The sequence below is a fragment of the Phodopus roborovskii genome, unplaced genomic scaffold (assembly GCF_943737965.1).
Source record: "Phodopus roborovskii unplaced genomic scaffold, PHOROB, whole genome shotgun sequence".
Taxonomy (NCBI): Eukaryota; Metazoa; Chordata; class Mammalia; order Rodentia; family Cricetidae; genus Phodopus; species Phodopus roborovskii.
The window spans coordinates 19383759-19402849 of NW_026126588.1; the positions used below are offsets into that span (position 1 = coordinate 19383759).

Here is a 19091-nt window from a genome sequence, read left to right on the forward strand (position 1 = left end):
CCAGACCTTCAGAATCACGATGCTATATGAACTTGTTATTGGAAACAGAAGAGGCAAATCCACACACAGAACAGGCCCTGGCCGGGGCTATTTCCTCACAGCGAGCCAGCCTGATGACCCCGAAGGCCTATTTTTCACCCTCACAGTAATCTGGCAGGCTAGACCCTACGCCCATTTCAGCCACAGGAAAACTGATTAGACAAGTCGGTCTAGGACTAAAAAGTGTCCACATGGTTCCAGAGCCACAGAGCCTGGACTGTCCAAGAGTTCTTCCAGTACCTAACTCAGCTGGGGATGTCGTTCCATGGAAGACGGCTTGCCTAGCCTCCTTGAGACCCGAGGTTCAAACCTCAGCACTCAAACAGTAATATAAATAATAATGAATAAGATAGCAAGATGCCTAGCTGGGTGTACTGGTGCATGCCACTAATCTCAGCACTCAGGCTGAAGCACGAAGATCTGGCGCCCCAGGCCCACCTGGACTACATAGCGGACGCTAGCCGTCATGTCATCCCCACCTTTCACAAGCCGGTCGTGGTCCTAGACTGCTCAACACAGGGCAGGTAGGGCACAGAAGCAACCAAAAAGAAAATGGGGAGAGGAAAGATGAAAATCAAGCCTTCAAACACGCACACGACACAAAGTTTAGAAGGAGAGGTAGGCAGGGTATTGGGGACTCTTCTCGTCTCCAGCCCTTCGCTGTGAACCTGCGCCTGAAGCTCTCCAGACATCAATTCTAAAATCCGGGGCAGGAGCGACTAAGCGCTGTAGAGAGGGAGCCCCCAGATCCGTCCCGTTGCAGGGGGGTCAAACCATCCCTGGGGCTCTTAACAGCAGGGTAAACTGAGGCCTGGCTGGTTGCCTTCCTCCCCCCACCCCACTCGCTGGTTCCTGCCCAGCCGGAGCCCAGGCCGGGTTGGCAGCACCCAGGCACGCGGCTCTGCTCCGCTCCCACGCCGGGCAGGCCAAGCGCGGAGCCGGCCAGCGGCTCCCGCTCCTGGCGCTGCTGCCCGGGCTCGGAGCCCGCCTCTCCCGCTCTGATGCAAGCTGATATTTTAATTCTCTTACAAGGAATGGTGTTTAGAGAAATGACTTAACCGGATTACTCATCGTCGATAATGACTTGGCCCAGCTCCGAGGCTATTCCTAGACGTGACGCTGGAGGCTTTGATTCTCTCTCTTTACTTTGCTCCCCCTCTGCAACTCCCCCCTTTCCCTCCCAATGCCAAGAAATTACAGTGTGAGTGGCGACTCCACCCCTACACGCCCCCCTCTAGCAAAGCATCCTGGGAGATGCAGTTCTCTCTTGCCGCTGGGCGCGTTCTCATGGCTCCCGGTTCCTGTGTGGCTGGGCATTGGGCAGGGAGGGTTACTTGTGGGAGCAGAAGTCACTTAAGTGAAACATACCTCGATTTATTCATCTGTCAAACGGGAGGAGCAGTCAAGAGCATTCAAACAGGACTGAAGGCCCTCTGAAATCTTAAGTACAAGGGCTACACTGACTTAACTGAGATCTTTCTCCAGAGCACTTTGTGCTGACTCCCGCCCGGCCTAGATTTACCACTTTGTGAAACTGTGACACAAGAAACCAAGGTCTGGTGGCCCTGTTCCTAGGATCTCTGGCGCACAGTCAACCTTTCCTTACTCCTTCCAGATTGTGGCTGTGCCCATGGACTTGTACAGCACCTGTTCTCTGTCCCTCAATGTCCCAAGAGTATTCTGGGGACAAATCCAGTGCCTGGTTTGTAGGGATCAGGTGATACAAGGGTCTGATCCTCCAGAACCCCTGCCGGCCCAGGCATTGGCACTTTGCTGTCTGTTAATGGCTAGGACTGTGTCTAAGTTGGCACCAGAGCACAGAAGGACTACATGACATGTGTTAGATGTACAGACGGACAGACGGACGAGCACAGCATCATCCCCACCTTCCCTAACCAGGCACCTGGGGCTCCGAGAGGCCAAACAACGTGCACAAGGTTGCACATCTGGGCTGTATATGAGTGTAGATGAAAACCCCGAATTCTTCTCTACCCCAGGAGGATTCAACTGTCACCTTTCAGGTGCAGACAGTTAAGCGTCTTGGGTTTCTGTTTGGGTGAGGAGAGAGCCATGGAGCCCTCCACCCGGAAGCCAGCCCTAACCCAACTGTTCCAGATTCAGCTGGGAGGTCCAGAGGGAGATTGGAGCACCTGCTTTTAAACACCCTGGGGACAGTCACCATACCTCTACGCCTAGGAAATTGTCCCTTGGTGATCTGGGGGGACTCAATGCTATCCCAGCGTAGCCACCTCCCCACCTCCCAGTCCCTCATCCCTAGCCCATCCCCAAAGGCCAAAAGCTATTCTTGTCTCTTTCTAAAATACTCTTTCTAAAATACGCATTTGAAACCATGAGCCCATTTTTTCCATTCCCGGGCTTGGGTCTAGTCTATTTCGAGCATTTGTTGTTTTCCATGAGTTGCAAATGGCACTGCGAAGCAAGCCTTTCCTGGACAGCTAGCATGGGGTGGGGGGTGGGGGGGAGCAGAGCAGGGCCAACAGTTAAAAATACTCCCCCACTTCATTGCCCTTTGAAAACAAGGCCCCAGGGGGCATTTTGCAACTGCTGAGCCTGGGAACAGCAGAGACAGTGGAGAAGACAGGCTGCCTGTCCTGTTCTCTGAGCACACGGAACGGCTTTGAAGGTCTCAGATGAAGTGGGGCTCTGACTTCCAGGCCTGAAAGATCCAGGATGAGGCCCACCCCCAAGGCCAGGTCCCTCGTGATGGGCCAACGTGAGGCGTTAGAAGGTAGGCTTAGCCCAGTCTCTCCCCAAGAGGGAGGGCCTAAGAGATCTAGAATTCTCTCAACAAGACTGGGGGTGGGGAGGGGACGACTATGGAGAGGTCACATGTACACATGTGACCTGTGTTTTAACTGTAGGCATCTCCATGAGTGTATCAGCTAAAAATACACATTAAACAAAGTTACGTGTTTAACCATACCATGGATACATGTGTCTATGAAAATCAGTAGGGAACTTTCTAAAAGACTATCCAATCTGATAAGGAGAGGGAGGGAACTGGATTTGGGGCGGGGCCAGAGAGGACTGATTTATTCTCAATGCTTTTTCTGGGAAGAATGTGTTTACACATTAGTGGTGTTATTTTTGTTTTGTTTTGTTTTTTGTTTTTGTTTTTTTGTTCTTCTGGAGACTGGCAGCAGAGAGACAACCAAGACACAGAGGGGCTAGTGACTGCTCACACTATCCTGGGCTGGTATTCCGTGGATGGTGGGTGATGGAATGCAGCTGTGAGCTGGGGGAGGGGGTGTCAAATGAAGCTTGAACAACAGGAGTGTTTTATGCTTTTAGGAAAGCTAATGGAGGTATCATTTCTCAGTAGAACTTATTAGCTGTTGTAGGTTACTTTCTGTTGCAAACAGTTGCCTCAGGAGACAATTAAATTTAGATCATATTGTTCTCAGGTTGCCCCAGACAGGTGTAGACTTGCTGAGGCTTTGCACAAACAGCCCTGTCTAAAATTATGTCCTCCTGCCTAGATGATAGGATCCTTCTCTCCAAAGGTAGGCTTAGCTGCGGGTTTGTAAGGTAGTGAGTGCTTCACTGATAAAAGTATCCAACCCGGTGGATAGCAGATGGCACTGTGACCCTGAAGGCAGTATCCAGATCTCTATCCCTAGCCTGGCATTGTGGCTGGCCCAATCAAGCCTTCCCAAACCGATACAAGCGGAACTAGAATAGAAGCCTGTGAAGTTTCCAGGTTGTAAAGTATCTCTTGGTAGATAGCATCTCTGCCAATTCAGATCTCTTGGGGTGGAGTGTGGCTTGTAATCTTAGATGTGGGAGGTGCTGTTGCAATCACTATTCTGGTGATTATTCTGAGCAGTTAATAAATATTGACAACAGTGTGTCTGTTACCAGATCTGCAAGAGCTGGCTGTTACAATCATCCCTCCAAACCCAGTGTTGCCGGTTCCAGGCTGGGCTTGCAGATCTGCTAGTCTAGAGCCGATGGATAAGGGCCTGAGGGTCAGAGTCACCAAATGCAGCCTGGTCCACTTGTTCGGTGTGAAGGGGGGGCACAGAAATGTTGGGAGTATGCCTATGGAGCTCTCCTAACTGTGCCCCTCCTTATGCCTGGGTTGAGCTCCAGCCCCACCATTTACTAGCTATATGAGCTCATTAATCTCCCAGGCCTGATTGGCTCTATAAAATGCCGACAAATGATGGTGTGAGAGTCACATTATAATTAATGAACAGAATTCGATTCCGGGGATACCAACCACATACTAGGAACAGAGTTCAAGTCGAATCTTTTCAGCTGCTGAGGCTTTCTGCTTTTAAATCTCAAGTCTTAGCCCAACTGACTGCCCTGCCTCCTCTTGTCTCCATTCACCGTAACCCTCGCCCTTCGCTCCCTTCGCTTCCTCTTTGCACGGTTCATTTGTGACTGCCATTCAGTCTATATGATATACGTGGACATGGGCATTGTGGGCAGGCATAGGGAATTAGGCCAGGGCCATGGGCTTTCTAGATTGGACCTTAGTAAGCTAACGGTACTCACCTCTATATATGAATGAGGCTGGATAGGATGGAATTGGCCGGGACCACTTGAGGTCAAAGTCAGAAGCACTGTTTAACCCCACCCAGTCTTTGGCACGCTGGAGAGGGCGGGTAGTTTTCTAAGCCTCTGGTTTTGCCTCCAGGGAAACGAACAGACCCAGGGCAGCCATGATTCCTGAGTATCCAGCATGAACCCCTTGCTGACAAGGGGGCGCACACTACAACTCCCAGACGTCCTCGGGCTCAGGGGGCGGAGCCCTCCCCGCCCTAGAGGGTAGGATCCACCAATGGGAGCTCAGAGCGCGGCGGGGCGGGCCCAGGGGCGGGCCCGCGGGGTGGCGGCAGTCGAGCCGCAGCGCGAGTCAGTCGCGCCGAGCGCGCAGCCACTGGACGGGTCCGTTCGTCGAGGGTCTCCGGTCGGCGACGCGCGATCTCGCTGGGCCATGGGTAAGCGGCCGGTGGGCGGCGTCGGGGTCGGAGGGCTGAGGACCCGGAGCGATCGCGACCCGCGGGGCAAACCGGGTGTCTGTGTGCTCTCTCCTCGTGGAGAGTCGGGTCGGGGCGGCCAGGGGCTTCCCAGGCGTTTATCTCGAAACTCTCCTCTCCGGCTCTGGACTGAAATTCACTGAGCCGCCCACACTTCCTGCTGCGGTTTCGATCTCAAGCTGCTCTGGGCCCATTTGTTGTGACAGCTGTCAGCAGCAGCTTCTCGGCCGGCCGCGGGCCCCTCCCTGCCCCGTGCCAGCCCAGCGCTTCTCAGAACCCGAGGCCGGGCCGGGCCGGGCAGTGCGCCGCGCTTCCCACTGCGGCCGCGCTTCCTGAAAGTGAGTGCGCGGGGTTTTGAAGAACTTGCTCAATGCGCCTTGAAGAATCAACGGTTCCTCTTTTTGCCGAGGGACGTGCTGATGGTTTGCCGGGCACAGGCTTCGGGTCCTTCTCGACTCTCTCCTCTTCTCTCCTCTCCTCTTCTCTCCTCTCCTCTTCTCTCCTCTCCTCTTCTCCTTCCTTCCTTCCTTCCTTCCTTCCTTCCTTCCTTCCTTCTCTTTCTTTCTTCCTTCCTTCCTTCTCTCTCTCTCTCTCTCTCTCTCTCTCTCTCTTTCTTTCTTTCTTTCTTTCTTTCTTTCTTTCTTTCTTTCTTTCTGTCTCTCTCTTTCCCTTCCCAGCCCCTGGCAGGAAAGGCGGCTTCTTTTGGCTTGCCTGGTCTTCTGACTTTCCCTGTCTTCCCTCGGGTCTCTCCAGAGAGAGCGGGTGGTGGCCCAGGACTGGGGGTGATTAGTGGAGAGGGCAGAAGGGCCGGCTGCCAGAGTGCAACAAGCAAGTTTGGCTTTGCTCTCAAGCTCGAACTAGGGGCACAACCACGCCACCACATCTGCGACCCTCCACACTGCCCAGGCGCCATGCCCTGGCTGGGGTCACACCCCACGCCCTGGCCCACAGGCGCAGTGGGGTTGCCAACCCCGGGCCTGCAAGGCCTCACATTCATCCCAAGTTGTGCTGTATCCCCTTGCTCGCAGAGTCTTCCGTTTCATTGGACGGGTGACGGCAGCCAAAGAGGGTAACAGGTGCTGCCTGCCCCACCCCACCCCACCCCACCACCGTGGGCACTGCTGGGAATTGATGCGCGCATCTAAGGGTCCCAGTGCCTAAACCGGATGCCAGAGCAGGGGACGGTGGGAGATGCCAGCTCCAGGGTCTGGTCTCCACAGCAGTTACAGAGTCCAAACTGACAGCCTGGCCTAGAACTTGAAGGGACAGAGGCGGAATGGGCCTTAGAGTCACACACACACACACACACACACACACACACACTTCTTTTATAACATACAGCCTGAGAAACTTGAGACACAGAGACAGACTCGGGTCTGATAGTGAGTGAGTGAGGGCCAGGCTTCCAAGCCTCCTTGTCCTTCACTCCTTCCTGGTGACCTTCTGTTGCCCCAGGTGGGAAACTGGTCTACATTCCCTCTTGGACCAGGGTAGCAGGTACCGCGCAGGGGTGAGGAGAGTAGGAAGAGAGTGGGAAAGGGGAAGTACCCTGTGGGGGGGGGGGTTCTACCTCTACTGTGGAGTCATCCCTCTGAGCCCTGTTTCTGCATAGATGGGGTGGGGAAACCGGAAATAATCCAGATGAAGGACTGTTTTCACCAAACATATGGATAGAGGGGCAGGGCCCTGGGGACTCGGTCCTTCCAGGAGTAGGATCTCCTCGGCTATTCTGGAGCTGGGTAGCACTGGGAGTCTGGCCTCTCATACCTGGTGTCCGTACGTCCCTCTCTGCCTTTATATACCTCTCGGGGCTCCTGTCTTGTCTCTACACACTAGCAGAGCTTACTCTCCTTGCCTTGGCAGAGGAGCCGAGACTAGGCTGTGGATGGTTCTGGATCCTCAGACTCCTGTCCAGTTGTCTTCAAGGCTGGCCCTTGACAGGACCCCCCCCACACACCCCCGCCTCCCCAAACTGCCCACTGGAGCAAGCCCAAGGAGGAGAATGCCAGGCAGCCGGCTTCTGGGCCACGGAGTGGACTGACCGCTTCAAAGGCTGCCTTTGTTTGCTCTCCAGCTTGAGCTAAGAGAAACTTAAGCCAACCACCTCAGGCAAGGGGGTGGGGCTGTGTCTGCTGCTTGTTATTGAGGCTGCCCTTGCCATTATTGTTGTAATTGACGTCGTCGTGTTCCCAGTCAGTGAGTTTTCATGAAAGGAAGTGTCACTTCCTTGCCGTCGCAGAGGGTGACTGGGGTAGGCAAATGAGAGGGAGAAAGAAAGTGCTACCCATCAGCCCATGGGAGGGAGGCGTGCTGCCTAGTACACTCTGGAAGCACCAGAGTTCTTGGAGCAAGGAAGCTCATCCTGCAGACTTAGGCCAGTCTTTCGGGACCCTAGGGAGAATCGGACACCCTGGGGACAGGCAGGTGTCTGGGTGTGTGCACACTTTGAGCTGTGCTTCGTAGGGGAAGCCTCATTTCTTGCTTTCTTGGAGTTTAGAATACTGGCCATTGAGTCTAGCACACCCTTCTTACAGAGAGGAGGGGACAGAGCTACAGAAGCAGGGATGGAGGTGATAAAAGACACACCCAGCCTGGCATGGTGGAGCATGCCTATCGTCCCAACACTGGCAAATCTGACCCAGAGAGCCGTAAGTTCGAGGCCAGTCTGGGCTAACCCTGTCCCAAGCAAACAAATAAACAAGAGGCATCCATGTGTTGTTACTAGAGCCCCCTCCGCCTCCACCCTGCAGTTTCATTGATCTCAGTCACTGGCTGGCAGGGCAGGGGGCAGGCATACAGGGGCCTCTTGATAACCCTTCGCCTGTCCCACAGCCTCGCTGACTCCCTGTAGGGTGTCCCCCCCCCCCCCCCCGCTACGTTCGTTCATCTTCTCCCTTTACACAAAGCCATTGTCTACCCAGACAGACAGCAGGTTCCCACTTCTTCGGGGATTCTCCGTAGTGTCCAATGGCTTTCCTTCCTTAAAGGCTACAAGTGGTACCCTGTGTTACAGTGATGAGGCCCTGGGAGGCCCCGAGGCCGCACAGTGATTCATACGATGGATGGAGCTTCAGCCCTTCCCCATTCTGGCTTGGTTGGCTCAGTGGTCCACACCGAGCTATTCTTATTAGCGTGTACAGATCCGCTCAGGCAATGTGGGTTAAGTTTCTACCCTCTGAGCTTAGATGAGAAAGCTGGTTTCCCTGCCTGTTTACAAAGCCCTAGATCTTAGGGTCTGGGCTCAACCGGACTTCTGTGGTTTGGACTCAGAGTTTTGCTGTGTGACCCTGAGGCAAGTTGTCCAACCTCCCTGAGCCTCAGGCATGACATCTGCTAAAAGGAGGAAGGTTCAGTAAGGCTTGTGTTAGATGCCCAGCCCCAGGCAGCCAAGAAGACATTAGCTTTGGTGGAGCCCCGGCTATGGCACAGAGGGAAATAGGGGGTGGTCTGGAAACACACCGGCTTTGGCAAGCTTGCTCTCATTGGGAAGAGAGGCTGAAGCTGGGCCCCGGTACGATAGCTTAGCGCCCAGCAGCCTCAGGCACAGTTTTGGAATTGATCAGGAGGGGCTGGGGCGGTCGGTCTTCCTGCTGCCCCCTTCTCCACCAGCTGATGGCCAGGAAGGGACGCTGTCCCTCTGATCACTTAGCCTCCCCTGGCCCTTGAATGGACAGTGGAGTAAGGAGCTGCCTAACTAATTTTGCTACTGTTATGAATAGTGATGTAAGTATCTGACAGCAAGGATATCTGATATTCGACCTCTGTGAAAAGGGTCATTTGACCCCCAAAGGGGTTGAGACCCCAGGTTGAGAACCACTGCTTTAGAGTCTAGGCCTACATCTTCCTAAATTTCAGATGGAGTGTTCTTCCGAGGGAAATATCAAACGGAGACTTGACCTCCGTGTAGTGGTCTCTGTCTTAAAGTTATGAAAATTAAAACTGCACATGGATGGCAGCACTCCACAGTGAGAGGAACAGAATAGAAAGTCTAGGGATGATCCCAGACATGCTTCCGTCAAGCGTGAGGTTGTGGGGAAAGTTGCATTTCACTTAACTGCAGAGGGTGTCACTCCAGCAGCACCGGCAAACACCTGCTCAGCGGAGGGAAACTTGGGTAGACCCCAGCTCACACCCCACACCAGAGTTTAGATGTGCACAAGGGAATGTCAGCCCCTATTGCCATTATTGTTCCATGGGTACAATGGTATTGTGGGAAGCAGACCGTAGAATATTTGTCCTCTTCTCTACTCATAAGTAGGATATCGAGACACTGGCCAGGAGGGGTCTCCCACACAAGCTCTGAGATAGGCAAGGACTTGGTCCGCGGCAGCATCAGTCAAACAGGGCAAGGAGGGCTTCCTCTGCAGAACTGGATCCCAGAGGTGGGACCCAGCCTGCTACTGCATGGTTGGCCCTTACATCAGGAGGTTCAGGAGCCAGAACAGGGCACCATCTAAATCTCTGGTTTCATAGCAGAACCTTCCCTACAAATGATTTACCTGCAACCCATGTCTAGAAATGATTGGGGAACTGAGAGGTAGGACCGCCAGGGACAGGACAAAGGATACCCTGCCCCCTCATCTAAGGCTACAGAAGTCAGGGCCCAGGAGGTCCTGCCAGGGACAGTCAGAGTGATAACCCTGGCCAGGAGAGAGTGGACACCAAGTTCATTTGGGGACTCAGGACATAGTGATAAGAAAGTATTTCCCTTTGTGGCTCAGGGTGGGAGCTCCGATCCCTTTTCCATTTGGGGCCAAACAGCTTGGACTGGCAAGTTCCCTTCCAGGTAACCTGAGTGTCCTACTGCAGGAGATTTTCCTTGAGTGAGCTTACAGATCCTGAGCATCAGGGACCACCTGCCTGGTGGCTGCCCACCTGAAGGCCCCCGGGGTCCCTAGGAGCTTCAGTCTCCGATGAAGTCCCACTCGGGCCCATAAGCATCGGTCTTTGAAATGCTCCCAGGGGTCGTCACGGTGCAACTGTGTTAGTTTTTGAGGTCCAGGGGTTGTGCCACGCTAGCTCTTTAGGTCACACTAGGGATAGGTGGAGAGACCCTGCTACCAGTGCCCAGGACCCGAGGAGCAGCTGGACGGGAGACAGGAATGTGCAGAGGCCTCAGGCTGGAGGAGGGCTAGACTAAGACAGATTTATGGTTCTCAGACTTGAGATCCACCCAGAGGTGGCAAAGGACCCCCCAGAGCCCTTTCCTCCTCAGTCACAGACGCAAAGGCTGAGGCGTGACATTTCAGAGAACACGATAGAAAAAGAAGGGTACTTGTCACATCCTGAGATCTCTAAAGACTGGCCATGAATCTGATGTCAGTACCTATCTAAGATAGCGCCCACGTCTCTTTAGACTCTGGCAAGAGTTAGGATGAGTGTCTCTGTGAGCTTATTTGGACACTCCATGAGGACTTTGCCAATGGTGAAAATAATCACAGCAAGCCATTGAAGCAATGGTCAGACAGAGTGTCTTGAGTCCTGGTGCCCGAGGGAAATGCTTAGTCTTGCGACTTCTCTGGCTTCAGCTTCCCCCTCTTTAAAATGGGATCCCTCCTGAGACTAAAAGAGAGGCTGTAACTGCAAAGCCAGGGACCCAGACGCAGGGACCCGTACAATGTGAGCAAACACAGGCATGGGTGTGGGTGGCTGCACTTGTGTGAACAATTATGAAACGGAGGGCCTTTCAGGATCTGAACATCGTAATACCGGGTCGTCGGGGTCATGTGGCTGTGGGACCAGCGTCCTCAAGGAGATTCTTTTCTGCCTGTGCTGATAGGAAATATCTCACGCTTCCGGCAATCTCACAGCCCTCTGAGCTGGAGCAAACCACGAGTTGGGACCATTGTCCCAGGTTAGCACCATGGCTTATGCCTGTAATTACTATGCGGACAGAGGTAGAAGCTGAAGGCCGACATCTGGGCTACATTTTGAGACTGTTTCAAAACCCAAGGAAAGTGCTTGGTGGGGTGGAAGATAAGAATAAAGCATAATGAGGGAACTGAAGCGATGGCTCAGAAGTTAAGAGCACTGGCTGCTCATCCAGAAGGTCCTGAGTTCAATTCCCAGCAACCACATGGTGGCTCACAGGCATCGATAACGAGATCTGGCGCCCTCTTCTGGCCTGCAGGCAGAACACTGTGTGTGTGTGTGTGTGTGTGTGTGTGTGTGTGTGTGTGTGTACTAAATAAGTAAATCTTTAAAAAAAAGAAAGAAAAGAATAAAGCATAATGAAATGTGTGAAATGCCACAGTAAAACCTTTTCCTTTGTATGCTAAGCCCCCAAAATGATTTAGAAAACGTGTGTGCATAGAATGTACAAGGCCCGACACTCCGTCCCCCAAAGCACAAAAGAAAGGATCAGCAGATGTGAGTTTCTAAACCAGGTGTGTTGGCACATGACTATAATTACAGCCTTGGAGAGAGGGAGGCAGGAGGACCGGGAGTTCAAGATCATTCTTAGCTACATAAGACCCTGCCTCATAAAATGAGAACAAAACAAGTTCCCTTTTAGTTGGACATGGTAGCACATGCCTGTAGGCCTGCCCTTCAGGAGGCAGAGGCAGGAGGGTTCCTGCGTGTGTAGCCAGCCAGGGCTACACAGTGAGGCATCGTCTCAATTAACTAACTAATTAATTAATTAATTTAAAAAGTTTTGGTTCCAAATCTGATACCAGTCTGCCTCATCACCTGAGGCAATGTGTGGGCTGATGTTTTCGCAGTGGCCAATGTGGGGCACTTTTATAACCTCCTGCCCAGGCCAGAGCCTCACTAAACAAGAGTGCGCCGGGCTTCTCTGAGGCCATCGTCACAAGTCTTGAGCTACCACCATTCTCCCTTACCTGGCACGTGTCTTGAGTGGGACCAGAAGACTCACGAGGTGAGGGCAGTCGCCGTTCAGTGCTGCTGGACAAGAAAGGGATGGGTTGGAGTGCTGGAGTTAGCTGGGCTGGGAAAGGCCGGCCTGAGGAAGGGGTGATCGCTGATTTGCACAGGCAAGAGCCTTGCAAGTAGGGGCAGCCTGGAGCCTCAGGGCCAACACAAGGGCAATTAGCATAGATGAAGCCTTGACAGCATTCAGCTGAGCTACTGCAAGGCTTTCTGCCTGAACCTGGTCAGGTTTGAGAAAATGTCTCCGAATCACACCCTACCCACATTCCTCTCGCTGGATCTTGGGCTACAATGATGAGACTGAGGGTTTCCTGCAGAGATGCGGGGAGTGTGGCTAGAATAGAGGAAAGAGGAGCAGGTGGCTGCTGAGCCAGGGTGTGTGTGTGTGTGTGTGTGTGTGTGTTTAGAGGAACAGCTCGGGTGTGGTAGCCAAGGCTGGCCAGCAGAGGGCACTCTAAGGAATATGAGCACTCATCCCTCCCTTGGCTGAAGTGGGTACCGTTCCTCAGCCCCGGTCCTCCTACTGGCATCTCACCTGCCCTCTCCTCGTTCATCCCTCTCTCCCAGCATCACCTCCTGCCAAAGGAAAAAGGGAACAGTCAGAAGAGGGTGACCTAGAGCTCCCTGTGTCCCCCAAGCCAGACGGTGAGCAGAGCAGGAGTCAGAGCCCCATCCAGCTGGAGGTGAGTTGGACAAATCCTCTTCCCTGCTGGGCTCAACCTCCAGGGAACTTGAGACATCCTGAGCTCTGAGAGGGAGGCAGGGCCTCTCTGCCTCAAGCTGTGGAGCTGTTAGAGGCCCCACATCGGAAGATGCAGGATCTGGGCGCTGGGCAAGGCAGGATCTCACCCACCCAGCTTTGTAGCAGAACTCTCTGTAAATCAGACAACCTGGACCCTGATCACAGAGCAGCAAACACAAGTCTGCAGTGTTCAGAAAACATTCCCGCCTGGCGGTGGTGGCACATGCCTCTAATCCCAGCACTCAGGGAGGCAGAGGCAGGAGGATCTCTGTGAGTTCGAGACCAGCCTGGTCTACAGAGCGAGTTCCAGGACAGCCAGGGTTACACAGAGAAACCCTGTCTTGTAAAAAGAAGATATTCCCAGCTGTCCACCAAGCTGATAGAAAGTGGGAAGCTTCAGACTATTGGCTCAGAGAGGAAGTACCGAGTGCCTTTTACTGTAGGGATCCAGGGACACTGAGCCCGCCATCCAGGACCTAAGATGTATAGCACGCTATAACTGGCCTGAAGGCCTCGGAGCTGTCCCTGTGGCCACTTCCGGGCCTTGGCTGTCAGGACTCTGGGACTGTAGATTCCAGGCATTGATCTGAGCCTGGGCACCAGGCTCACAGCTGTACTTGTGTGACCCGGGGGCAGGAGGCTGGGTGCTCCCAGGTAGCCTGTGGTTGGGACCTAGACACTCCCTCAGCGGTCTCCAGAGGCCAGCTGCCCATCAGTGGGGCCCATCCATGCCTCCTGCTCTCTCCGCAGGACTCCCAAGAGGCAGGCGAGGAGCGGGAGGAGGAACAGGCTTTCCTGGTCAGCCTCTACAAGTTCATGAAGGAGCGACACACGCCCATTGAGAGGGTGCCCCATCTTGGCTTCAAGCAGAGTGCGTTCTGGCGGGGAGGGGGGGGGTTGCAGGGAGGTGGGTTTAGGGAGTCAACCAGGGGAATCTTCCCAGACAGGACAATAGGCAAGGCATCTCTGCTCCAGGTAACCCTGGATGTCGATGTCGCCAGTCTATAGGAGTTGCCTATGAGAAGCCCTCCCTGAAGGCAGGGGGTGGGGTTAGGGTCCCATCCTCTTAACCACCAGGCCAGCCTGCCAGTGGTCCCATCTGGGAGTGTATGGGTTACAGAGCCTGACAGCCTGTCTTGCCTCTTTCCTTCAGTTAACCTGTGGAAGATCTATAAGGCAGTGGAGAAGCTGGGGGCCTATGAGCTGGTAAGCAAGGGCTCCAGCCTCAGCCATACCCTTTGCAGGAGCTAGGGAGCAGCATGGCCGGAGGTCTAGGGAGCAGCATGGCCGGTCGGGCTTTCTGGCCTGCAGACCTGAGGAAGGGCAGAATCCCCAGGTCCAGCCTGCTTGCCGGGAGGAGGGACAGGGTACTTTGCATCTCTAAGCAGTTTCTTCCCACTAAGCATCTGCTCCCCCCTGCCCTGTAGTAGTCCAAAACGTGCTCTGCCTAGCGGTCAGGTAGGCTCTGGGAGGAGAGCTGTAGGTACAGCACCCCCCCCCCCCCAGCATCCTGCCCGTGGACCGAAGAAGGAACCCCTGCAAGGGGAACCCGTGGCCAGAGGGTCCCCATTGGCCACCTCCTCTGGCGTCTTGCAGGTGACGGGCCGCCGACTCTGGAAGAATGTGTATGATGAGCTGGGGGGCAGTCCAGGCAGCACTAGTGCAGCCACGTGCACGCGCCGCCACTACGAGAGGTATGGGCGCCTGTAGGGCGCTGGACACCGGGGCCTTCCTCTTCGGGGGCCGTGGCAGGCGTGTGCTGGGGATGAGGTGCCAAGACCCGTATATAGACAGATAGGCTCTTCACGTGTGGGGGTGGGGTGGGGGGTGCCACAAGCCATGTCCTTGTCAGGGCTGGGATCTGAGGAAGAGCTGTAGCGCGCCTGGCGCACTGGCAGGACGGGGCAGACAGCTTTGGGGACGGCAGGAGCTGTGGCGGGGAGGAGCCGAGGACCTTACAGAAAGCCCCGCGCCCCGCCCCGCGGGAGGCCAGCGGTGAAGCTTCTGGTGGACACACCCACCCGCTCTTCCCCCAGGCTGGTCCTCCCATACGTGCGGCACCTGAAGGGGGAGGATGACAAACCACTGCCCCCCGCCAAGCCCAGGAAGCAATACAAAATGACCAAGGAGCTGAGGGGAGATGACGGGACCACTGAGAAGCCAAAGAAGGCCAAGGACTCGGAGAGGCAAGCGGACCAGGTAAGCGACCAGCACAGTGAGTCTACTTTCACAGCTCTGGCCCTGGCTGTTGTTTCCAGGGCAGGAGCTGGCCGGACCTGGGGCTCTCTGAAGACCTAGACACCTTGTCACAGAACCCTGTGCTGGGATTGCTGGGACACTGGGTTCCAGACGCTTGGACGGGGCACCTTGGAAAACGTTCGACCAAAGGCGTTGCTAAGGGCTAAGAGGCGCTGCTGGGTGGCCTCTGGGGGCCTCCTGCCTCCAAGTCTCTAGGTTAGATGCACAGTCCTGCACCCAACCCTAAAACAAAGCCTTTTCTTATTCCAGACCACACCGGGAAAGGCCAAACCGGATGCCACTGGCCTGACACAACTTCCCAGCCAGGCACCCTCAAGGGATAGTACGGAACAGCTAGGCCCAACATCTGGGCCCTCTTTGCCATGCATGGGTGCTAGTGGCTGCCCTGAGGCCTACAAGCGGCTCTTGTCCAGCTTCTACTGCAAGGGGGCGCATGGCATCATGTCCCCGCTGGCCAAAAAGAAACTCCTGGCCCAGGTCAGCAAGGCAGGGGCCTTGCAGTGTCAGGAAGAAGGCTGCCGCCACGGGGCAAGGAGCCCCAGCGAGGACCTTCGAGAAAGTCCCCCGAACCTCAGAGGACCGGCCAAGAACCCTGGACACCGGTTAACCCCCCCGGAAGGGTTGCAGGCCCCCGGCTGCGGCAGCGCCAGCGCCAGCACGGCGTTGCAGGAGGGCCTCTGCCCCACAGCCCCCCACTTTCACGCCTACCCCACTGAGGTGCTGAAGCCTGTCAGCCAGCACCCCAGGGACTTCTTCTCTGGCCTTAAAGACAGGGTGATGTTGGGACCGCCTGGTAAAGAGGACGGGCTCTCGGGCAAAGAGCCCCAGCTGGTGTGGGGTGGGGATGCCAACCGCCCCTCTGCATTCCATAGAGGCAGCTCCAGAAAAAGGAGTTTCTACCCCAAGCCCAAAGCCTGCTGGGTGTACCCCATGGCCAAGGTCCCTGCTGAGAGCCCTGGAGCCCCGCCACCCCTCCCAAGTAGCCCAGGCTTGGAAGACGAGTGCTCCGCTCATGGAGGCAAGAAACTGAAGGCAGTGTCTCCCCTGCTGAAGGAGGTGGATGCCAAGGAGCCTGGGCGCAGGCCCGCAGTGCCTGGCGTGGCTGTGTCCTGTCTGCTGGGCCCCGCCCTGGGGCCCACCCCTCCCGAGGCCTACAGGGGTACCATGCTGCGGTGTCCTGTGAACTTCACCGGTAGCCCAGACCCTCTGAAGGGCCAGGCCGCACTCCCCTTCAGTCCCCTGGTCATCCCAGCTTTCCCAGCCCATTTCCTGGCTACCGCAGGCCCCTCACCCGTGGCTACCAGCCTGATGCATTTCCCTCCCGCGTCCTACGACACCGTCCTCCGCAACAGACTGGGTCCGCCTCCATCTGCCTGGCACACGCCACCCGTCACAACCTACGCGGCGCCTCATTTCTTCCACCTCAACACCAAGCTGTAGGTTAGAGCATCCACGTGCTGTGCTATGAGGACTGGACGGGACGGGGTCTCGAAAGGGCAGGGGCTGCCGGGGACCTCAGGCCAGAGCCCACTGTTTAGAACTCCCAGGCCAGTTAGCCTCTCAAGTCTGTGTCCCCCTCCCCCTGGCGCAGATGGGTAAGCAGCAGGCTTGTCTCAACGAATCCGCTTGAACCCAAAGCCCAGGGACCAAGCTGTGGTAAAATCACAAAAAGGACCCGAGCTAGTATTCTCTCTCCTCCAAGGTCAAGAGCACTGAACAGCGAAGGCGCTAGATAGTAGCGCAAGGCATCCGGGGTGGCCATGAGAGGTCCAATAAAAAGACACTGGTGCCATTGCACCCAGCCCTGAGGTGTACGGCGTTGGACTTTTGCAAGGGAAGGTGAGACAGGACGGGAGCAAAGACGAAACGATGCCATTCCGATCTGGATGCTACCACCCCACAGGCGGGCAGGCCCAGAGCAAACCCTGACCTCTTCTGCACAGATGAACTGTCATGTTTCCTTTGTTCCAGCCTCGGGACACCTGCCCGGTGAGGTGGTTAAGGTGCAAAGCCCCGAGGACACTGGTGACTTGCGAAACACCAGGGAGGGGCTGTGTGGTTCCAGCCTCCAAGCTGAGCCACAGACCCGGTCCCCGGATGTGTCTGCCCTGCACCTTTGTGCCAGCACTAGGAAGGGAGTTGCTTGCTTTGAGAGTTCTTGCTCTGTTGCTCAGGTTAGTCTCAGACGCCTGGCCTAAAGCAATCACAACAGCCGTGGACCATGGGGAAAGGGGACTTCTGAGGTTGCTAACACAAGCCCCAGGTTGTGTGTCCTGGTAGTGGGTAGACTTGTGAACGCTGCTGCCGAGTGCTCTCAGCGACCTGTCACCAGCACACCCACTTTCCCGCTACACATACTGGATTTGGGGTGAGGGGCAGAGGGCACCCGTATGTGCCTGGGGATCTGTTGCCAAGCCACAGTTAAGTTTCAGCTGTGCTGGTCCCAGGGGCCCACAGAGGAGCCCTATGGCTTAGCACCCTCCTCCCTTAGAGATGGCTTGATCCGCCAATCCCAAGGAGACTGTCAGTACAGCTTCTCAGCTGTTTGTTCCTGGGGAGGCAGAACCACCATGGCCCAGAGATGCCAGGATGTCAGTGAACCAGGTCAACAAATGGAACTCACCCTGGGCCTGACCTCAGGCCGTGGGTAGACGGGCAAGTGTTCGTGGCCCCCTTAGTTCACAGGTGGCATGGCTAAGGCCAGGGATGGGAGTGTCACTGAGGATGCCCGGCTTTGGGAAATGGGTGGCCAGGGAAGGTGGGGACCAGGTAGCCAGAGTGGAGAGGGCTGTCCAAGGATGCTCCAAGGACGCACTCAAGCATCTTCCAGCTCTCCAACCTCCTGGAGACCCTGAGATGCTAGCCTGTGTATTCCCTGAGCTCCTGGCTGCTCTACTGCACTGTCCCCAACTGTGAGCTTGTCCAGCCCAGTGAGGAGGGACCCTAGGCTAGCAAATGCCCCGTGCTTTTGCATGTGGAGGGCTCCCCTTGTCTACAGAGTAACACTAGTCTCAGCCTGACTTGGGAGTACACTGTTCAGGACGGCAGGGGTGAGGCCCTCTGCAGGCACATCTGGAGAATGCACATTCTGTGGGGTAGCAGGGTGAATGGGTTCCTGCGACCTCTGCCTAAGCAAAGACACTAGAAATGAATGCAAGTCAGGCATCTTGGGAAACCTTGGAACTCTACACTGAGCACCCATGTATTTCCCTCACGTGCAAATTCTCATCCTGCTTCCCACAGAGCGAGAGAACTCCAAACACCGCGCTGGCGGATGGGGGTGCGTGCTGCGCACCTTCCCAGTCACTCTTGTCCCTGACAGCTGCCCCAGCGGACTGTCAGGCCAGCAGGGCTCTCGGCGTCTGTTCAGTGTATCATTTGGATTCTGGGTCTACTTTCAAATCATTTGTGACACCTGAGCTGCTAACTTAGGTGGGAGAAGGCAGAGGCCACCCCTACCCGTGGTCCCAGTTCATTTCCCTTGAGTGTGATGAGTCAGGCATTCAGCAGGCAGCACCTTTGTTTGCTTTGGGGGTTAAAGCATGCTGCCCTTTAACTGTCTTGGTGTTCAGCTTGGTGGCATTAAACGCACACGCGCCTCACTGGGCAGGTATCAGCACTACAGTTTCAATCAGAGCAGCCCAGAGTATTCTTTAGCAGAGACCTTGAGAATGGCTAGAGGAGATGATGGGCAAACAGAGCAACAAGTCCCCAAGGGAGTGGGGCCCAGGAACCAGGGGGCCTGTGGGGTTGGGACAGAGGAAGAAGCCAGAAGTGACTCGGGTTTGGTGCAGTTGGGTTTTTACATGTAATAAAAGAAAGATGGGAGAGCATCCTGGCTCTCAGAGTTTGTTGTTTGCTTTCTGGTGCTGGGGATAGGACCCTGGGGGCATTATCCGTGCTCAGCAAGCACTGACCCCTGTAGACAGAGGTTTCTGTCCCCCCAAACCGTAGCCACTTAGTCCCAAATAAACACACAGGGGCCTATATTCATTATAGACCGTTCAGCTGATGGCTCAAGCTTCTCGTTGGCTGGCTCTTTCTTAATTATTAGCCCATTTCTATAACCCGTGTATCTCCACGCAGCCCTGGCTTACCGATGCTGCCCAGGTCTCTTGCTTTCTCGGTAGCTACATGGTCCCACTGGTGAC

At 55.3% G+C, this 19091-nt stretch overlaps 1 protein-coding gene across 1 annotated transcript; it reads left to right on the plus strand.

Annotated features, from left to right (window-relative positions):
• Positions 1 to 4893: 4893 nt before the first annotated feature.
• On the plus strand, positions 4894 to 18766 carry Arid5a (AT-rich interaction domain 5A). The gene is made up of 7 exons (XM_051204275.1): positions 4894 to 5009; positions 12507 to 12622; positions 13432 to 13552; positions 13835 to 13887; positions 14278 to 14375; positions 14718 to 14880; positions 15190 to 18766. The coding sequence occupies exons 1-7, from the start codon at positions 5006 to 5008 to the stop codon at positions 16378 to 16380; spliced, it is 1746 nt and encodes a 581-aa protein (XP_051060232.1). The 5' UTR covers positions 4894 to 5005; the 3' UTR covers positions 16381 to 18766.
• Positions 18767 to 19091: the final 325 nt, after the last annotated feature.

Bases quoted from the DNA above. Each gene is read 5' to 3' on its own strand.
- Arid5a (XM_051204275.1), top strand. The intron at 12,623-13,431 runs GTGAGTTGGACA...CTCTCTCCGCAG, and splicing joins AGAGCCCCATCCAGCTGGAG to GACTCCCAAGAGGCAGGCGA. The intron at 14,376-14,717 runs GTATGGGCGCCT...CTCTTCCCCCAG, and splicing joins ACGCGCCGCCACTACGAGAG to GCTGGTCCTCCCATACGTGC.